The 7691-nt window shown below is 41.0% G+C and overlaps 1 protein-coding gene across 1 annotated transcript; it reads right to left on the bottom strand.

Annotated features, from left to right (window-relative positions):
- Positions 1-299: 299 nt before the first annotated feature.
- On the bottom strand, positions 300-6623 carry dusp14 (dual specificity phosphatase 14). The gene is made up of 2 exons (XM_033977184.2): positions 6404-6623; positions 300-2458 (listed from the first exon to the last, which is right to left on the bottom strand). The coding sequence occupies exon 2, from the start codon at positions 2371-2373 to the stop codon at positions 1738-1740; it is 636 nt and encodes a 211-aa protein (XP_033833075.1). The 5' UTR covers positions 2374-2458; positions 6404-6623; the 3' UTR covers positions 300-1737.
- Between the last annotated feature and the right edge of the window lie 1068 nt (positions 6624-7691).

Below are 7691 nucleotides of genomic sequence, written 5' to 3'. Positions count from 1 at the left end.
GCTATGGAACAGATAATGACGTTGATTTTCCTTGACCCTCGACCTGAATGCAGCACCTCTCAATTTGAACACATAAAAATCAAAATCTAACATACCAATTTTTTTTCTGTCAGTGAAACTCTCCTCGTGGCTCGCGTTGGCACAGCATCCCCAGCATACGGACTGTGCTTTCATCAATATCTCTTGAGACAAAATTCTAAAAATGCATGTTTGGATTCTATCCAACAGTTAAAGCTTCTGTGCATGTGGAGAAATTAGTTTGTTCAACTTTCTCAAATGTTTTGTTTTTTTTTCTTTTTAAATAGCCATAATGTTAAATCAACAATTTGGGATTTAGCATCATTCAAATGACAGGCAGCCTTACTGAATATTGTGGATTGGACATGTCTCTATGGTGATTTAGTAGTTTGTAATACCAGCGCAGATGTTCGTCTTTGCACAAGATTAAGATTTACAACGAAGTCTGCCAGTTGCTTTTGGAGCGTGGAAAAATCTAACTTAAAATGAAAGGTAAAACTGCAATCCATTAGTGCTTCTAGACAAAATGGGCAGAAATTGGATGCTCACTTATGCCTTGTCTAGCTTCATCAGCACTGTTGGTTCTGCTTGGTTTCTGCTGTTCAGGACCATGAACTACATTAATGACAAATGATAATATCCTGCTACCGGTGAAGGATGTGTTTGCGTTTAGTGCTCACGATGCCCTGAGCCTCCGCTATGTACCCACATTAACTCAGCACAGATGAAGGGCAGGGTGAGAGGGAGGGGGCAGGTTTGCTGTGGGAAATTGGTGTGCAGCCTGTAATTAGGGCCCATTAATTCTGTACGTCCGTGTTGGCCCTGCTGTCTTTGTGGTAAAAGAAATTTATACTCGTATTTTCTTCTGTTCACCTCGACACGCTGAGGAAAATACAATTATACAATTTGCTTTATTTATATTTGTTGGGGCATTGTATGGTGCTACAATTAGGTTAATCCTAACATACAGGATTGTTTTTGGCAAAAAGCAACTTTGAATTGTAGAGCTGATCACTGCATACTCTAAACTAACTAAGTTTGGTAAAGTTAACTCACATAATCAATTGACATATAACTATTTGTTGATCCGCAGTATATTAGTACATCATTACAATTACATAAAGTGTGTATTGATAGCAGTATTCATGTCTAATTTGTATGTATAGCAGCAGAGTAATCTCCTGTACTGCATTAAATCTCAGTAGTTCAGTGAATAATTGACAAACTCCTGGTGCCTTTGAAAGAGTACAACAGCATCAAAGAGCTCACCATAACAGTGGTCAAAGATGAAAGCTTTCTCCCTGTGGTGTACAGGAACCTCCAAAAACAAACAAGATTACACTCGTAATTTCAAAGGCTTCAGAAGAATCACATATTTTTTGTGCTATAATCTTATTTTCATAAAATAATTTCTCTATATTTTTCTGTACACTATGCTACCATAGATTCAGAGCATGCAGCTGCTCTTCACACGTATACAGGTACAATACCGCACATGACGCACGTCAGCCACAGAACTGCAGTCACAAAATGTCTCTCTTCAAACTCTGGGGTCACCTGTTTCACCTCCACACTTAGGTCCTGTGGACTGTCCCGCACCTCCAGGTGGAACTGGCAGATTCAAATCGTACAGGTGAATTCAGTTGAAGATCTGCTTTCATACAGAAGCTTCACAGAGACTCAACTCTTGTCACCAATCTGACATGTCACTGTCATGACTCACAGGCCCCAGTAGGGGGCCAGGCTCCTGCGGTCCCTCTCATACACATCTGGGATAACCCCATAGGGAGTCTGGACCATCTTCACTGAGTTCCTGCCGAATAGTTTGCGCTCGTACTCAATGAGCTGTCTCCAGAAACCCCCGTTTGGCCGTATAACAGGCCGGCGGGCTTTGACCCAGGCATGGGCTTCTGCCAGAGACACGCGGTGGTATTTCATGAGGTAAGCCAAACACAGAGAGGCCGAGCGGCTCACTCCGGCTGCACAGTGCACCAGCACAGCCCCCCTCTTACGGCCGACGCTGTGGATCTTATCAGCCACGCTGTCGAAGTACAGAGAGATTGGCGAGTGAGGCATGTCAGCCAGTGGCACCTTCACATACTCCATGTGAGGCCAGTTGAAGTTGGGCAGCTCAATGGTGGCGTTGACCACACAGGTGATGCCTTTGGACAGGAGCAGGCTGCGGTTAGACGCCACATTGCCCCGGCTGAGGAACAGGTTTGGTGTGATCTGGGCAATGCCCCCCAGCAGGCTGCCACTCTCAGGTAGCAACCGGGGCACTGTGGTGGGCACCATGGAGCTGCGGTGGTGGTGATGGTGGTGATGGAGGAAGCCTTGGTGGCTGCGTGAACCCATTTGGATCAAGTGGAACAGCTCCAAAACAGTGGAAAATGTTCAGAGGACGATCTTCACAGACATAGTTGAATCAGCCAGACCCCTCCTGAAACACAAACACATTTCACTGTGTTTTATACTAATGTAAATAAAGAAACAGAAGAACGTGCAACTCCAGCACACCTGACAGACAGACAAAAAGCTTTAACTGAAAACCCAAGCTTTCAAGTTTTTTACTTTATTTTGTCGGCAGCCTGATTAAATGTTGCCTTTAATATTTTATTTGAGTGTATCTGGGTAGTGCTGGAGGGTAAAGCTAGGTTCCAATATTGAGACAGGTGAGGGAGCACTAAGCTGTGGAAAGGTTTTACGGCCTACTACAGTTTTGTACAGTGTGTTGTGGATTCCTTGCTGTGGACATTTGTCATACCAGAATAAACCACCATCAATCATCATTGTAAGTCTCATTTCTCATTTCATTCACCATTTCACACGTGTCATTCACAAGCTAAGACACGAGCTTCTGACTAGGGGAATTTGTTATTTTGTTATTTTGAGACCTTAGATACAAAAACAAACAAATACAAAACAAAATAATACTTACATATAGACAATAATAATAATAATGTACACAACTTTTCACTGCTCTCTGAAGGTGAGCTTGTGGAATAACAGCACATAAGAGTAACCCATCCAACAGTTGAATATTTAAAATGGTTCACTGATGTTGTGCACAGTTTCCGTTCAGTATTCATCAGGTCTTTTCAGGGCTCTCTATAGGGGAGCCTGTGTGTAGTGTAAGTTTGTGTGCAGACAGACTCCCTGTGTCATGTGACCCAGACCCCTGGAGGCATACACTTACCTCAGCTCATGTTTATTATCTATGGCCCACACAAGCACATCACGTCTGTTACGCTGCTCTTACAACTGCTAATATTGCTCTGGATTGCACCAAACGGCCAGATATGAATTATTACACGCTATCACAAATCAGCCTACTCTGATATAAAACATTGCACAATTTCAGACTTAATTTCATCTGTTTTCTAGGTAGAAATAAGTAATCCAACAAGTAGCACTGTGTCAGTAACCATCTATTTGCGCAGTCACAGTAACATTGATTAGGGCTGTTGTCGACAAAAGAAATTCTTGATTGACTAAAGACATCGATTAATCAGCTAAAGGTGGATGTGGCATGGTGCTGGCAAAAGCTTTCAGAATTATTGGGATCATGCGCAACAATAGCTATGGATAAACAGAAGTAATAATAACAAACAACTACCATAATAATAAGTGAAAAGGCAGATCCACTCACTTCCAAAACTCCAGTCGACTCATGCCTTCTCCTTTCTGTTGTTATGCATAGTTATATTCCCAATTAATTCAAATTTGGTCGACTAAGACACCATCAACCGATTAATCAACTAAACGTGACTGCAGCCCTAGCGTGAATGCTCAATATTGGATTATATGAAATGAAGGCGGTGTGACGTTTGGGGGTGTGTGCTGCGTTGGTGGGTGTGCTGATGAAAATGGCCTCCTGAGCTGATGCTGTTTGTTATATCAGCTTGGGGCGCTTCATACTCTGCTACACTCAGATGTCATCATCCGCACATCTCCTTGGACCAGAAACCTCTACACATCACGCCACAGTTACCAATAATTACAGGTCATCTGTTATTGTTTTACACATGTCATAATAAAATAGTGACAGGTTCTGTTTATATCCACCAGCACCCTGTATTCTGTGTCACATGTACAGTGCTTTGTTTTACAAAAGGCTGTGATCCTCATGTTACAGCAGTGCTTAATCCGCTCTTCTCACACTGTCACCAGCAGAGATAAGAATAACAATTACAGCAGACTGAGGTATGAAAAACACACTGTTAGCCTTACATTACATCAGGGACTAGTGCTGTCCCTATACTATCATTTAAAACTTGATACTTCAATACCAAAGGCAATGCTTCATGCTTGATATTTGATACGATTTCTAAAACACAATTTATTACATTATTTAGAATATTCCTTTATAATTAAGATATGGTTTTATAATAATTCTGATAATAAGTTAAGATCATTTCATTCTTCTAGGGAGAGTTCCACTTTGATATTTGTTCAAATGAGTATCTAGTTTCAATAATAAATTCAGTATCAATTAGTATGGATTTTTTAAAACTATATTTGAGAAATGGACTGCATATATATAGTATGTAAATGATGCATTTTATTTTCTTGGCACAAACATGAAAGAAAATGAATCAAGAAAATGTGGGCTACACCACCAGTAAAAATATATTTAACTTTATGTCAGTGCATATTTGTGCCACCTCCACTATCCGAGCGCCTCACTATTACTGCCCAGTCCAAGGTAAAAATAACTCACCAAAGCCCAGAGTTGTGGTACATCCGCTCCCTCATCTCTCCCTCCATATAGTCCCACGTATCAGTTAGCTGTTACCTAAGCAACAGGCCATGCATTTTCTAGAGGCATCTTATTTTGTCTACCTGTGGCACAAAGGCATTGTGAATAGCCTGAATAACTTGTGTCGTTGACCCCCTTAGAAAGTTGTCTGTCAGGATTCTGGCCTAAAGTATTTCTACATGGTGTAAAGCTATTTATGATCAACACAAGATACCTATCATCTTTGCCTGATTCTGTGTTATACAAGGCTCCTCTCAACAGGTGGTCCCATCTCACATCCTACACAGTTTAGATTCTCTCCAGCTCGGTCAGTGGGACATTGCTGAACAACTGCTGTTACAAATTAGAAATGTGACACACTCAACAGGATACCTAGAGGACTCTCAACTGTAACACTGAGAGTGGAAGTGCATGGTCACCTGATCTGCGGTTGAGAAGACAAACAGACAAAGCTTTCCAAAAATGCCTCAGATATACAGTGTAATCTTGCTGCAGTATCCATGTAATCTGTCCATCTACTCTGTAATATTTTATTCTGGCACAAAATGTACTCTTTATCAGTATTTACTATTACACTATTATATGGCTATTTTAGAGGAGATTGCAAAAATATACAAGCACTGGACAATTTGATTTGGTGGTATTACGCATATTTTTTGACTATGTAGCCAAGATTGGGGCCTATTTATTTACATGGGTCCAATTATTGTGATTAAAAATGTGTATTTTACTTCGCAATCCAACATCAGTGCTTCAATGCTGGTCAGTGAATTACTTGTATTTAAAGATTAAGTTAATGAGTAATTACATGAAGCAGTAGGGGGTAAAAAGAAAGAGTTGTCTTCATTATTCATTCTTTGTCAGACATTTCCAACTATAAAAAATGTTGTATCCAACTTGATGTGAAACAGAAATGACAGTATATCTTATTTTGACTCTACGCAGAATAGACACTTTCACAAACTATATAAAAGACTGGACCATTATTTCAAAATCACAGTTTTTATAGGCCTACGTCTCTTAAAAGACAAACAGCAATTATTCCTTCAAATGGAAAGTCTCACAAAAAGGGGAGATGATACCCTGCTCATAATCTAATCAGACAGCCTTATTATTATGTATAATTGGAGCTACACACTGTGAATTTCAAACAGCACTGTATTGTATCAAGTGCTCATTATTGGATCTTATAGATGCATAACACGCCCTGAATAGTCATTAATTTTCTTTTGGAGAAACTTTATTCTCTTTATGTGGTAATAAACTTTTAACTGTGGGGTATCATTTTGAAGTCTGAAGTCATTTTGGGGCCAGCAGTGCGAAAACGTGAGGCTTTGGTGAATAAGCCCTCTTTAATAATTGATGCTTAAGGCGTGAATTACGCGAGCAGTGGGAATGTGGGCGCGCGCCTCTGCTGCTCGTCCTCGCGCGCGTGACGTCAAAAGGTGCGCGTGTTAATAAGTTGGGTAAAGGTGTAGGTAGGATTTCAGAAAAAAAAAATCTTATGGGAAAACGACTGCTTTTTATATCCAGGCTTCAAATCATAAGCTGCTACACATCGGGACAGACATAATATACAGAAAGGATCATGTTATACTTCAGAAATCAAAATGAAACACAACTTACCAGCGGACTCAAGAGGAAATAAGATGGAGCTCAGCCCGGCAACATCCATCCGGCGCGCGCGTCCTTACCGCTTTAAAACTCTGGGCATCTATCTCCGGACTGTCCGAGTGTAAACCATCCACAGGAGGGCAAAGGGCGTCGTGCAACAGTCTGAAGCATTATGAGGAAGTCTCCAGAAATAGGAGGCTTCGGTGCATCAGTGCTGTGGGCTGAGCTGAGCGGCGCGTGCATGCAAAGGCAACGCTGTTTCAGTGAGAGAGAAGGGGGCGGAGCCTCTCTGTGCCCACACCATTGACTGTATAAAAGGCACAGGAGAGAAGAGGAGACAAGCTCATCAGAAGCCTTTATTCTGCCTAATTCTTATTATTAGGTTCAATAAACAGATTAAACAGGCGAGCTAGATTATGTTATACCATATGCACTATAATGTACTGTAGGTGTGGAGTTACTGTGAGCCTGTAAATAGGTGAATTAGCCTTCTATCATATGGTTTAACTTCAGTTAATATGGCTATCACCATGGAGCCAGACCAGTGCTTTATAAAAGGACCCACAGGGCACTCTTGCACACTGCTCTTGAGGTGAAATGAATGAGAGAAAAAACACCTGTTGATTTTTCCTCTTTCTTTCATTAGCCATTGTGACCCTCCATAACCTTACACTAGTGCTACGTAGCTGGTTAGAATAGTCAGGACTAAATGATGTGCTTTACTGGCCCTTAAAGCTATTGCTGATCTGGTTAAGGTTTTATTACTAATTTGGGATATTTATAGAGACCAAACCCATATAGGTCTATATCTAAGAGGTATTCTGTAGTGGTCCATTAGCTCTCTGACGAAAGCTCTTTATACTCAAAAAGTGGAGATACTTGGACTCTTGGATTTTGATCATTCATATTTTTGACCCTGCTCTTGAAATGACAAATTCATTTAACTACTGTAAGTGGACATGCTGTGCTCATAATTGATATGAGATTACCCTTATGAATGTTTTAAAAGAAGGGAAATGTCACTGTAGCAGTGAATAACATGAGCTTGAGGTAAAAAAGCTTGACAGATGTCGCAGAAGTGGTAACCTTGAATTAGAGCTGAAGACATTCAGATAGATGGAGGGATGCTGCTGAGAGAGGGAAATCGCTGCTGGCTGTAAGACCAGGTCCTCTACGAAATGTCAGATGAGTCAGATGCATTCTGGGAAGACACTGCTGTTTAATATGGCACCACAGTCTGGCTGCAAATTTACCATGACACCATCACTGTAATAATAACAAGCACCTGCAACCACAAACT

This window comes from Periophthalmus magnuspinnatus, chromosome 13 (genome assembly GCF_009829125.3).
Source record: "Periophthalmus magnuspinnatus isolate fPerMag1 chromosome 13, fPerMag1.2.pri, whole genome shotgun sequence".
In the NCBI taxonomy this organism is placed as follows: Eukaryota; Metazoa; Chordata; class Actinopteri; order Gobiiformes; family Gobiidae; genus Periophthalmus; species Periophthalmus magnuspinnatus.
This window is presented reverse-complemented; position numbering and strand designations above follow the sequence as displayed.

Excerpts from the sequence above, each read along its gene's own strand:
- dusp14 (XM_033977184.2), bottom strand. The coding sequence starts at position 2,373 with ATGGGTTCACGCAGCCACCAAGGCTTCCTCCATCACCACCATCACCAC.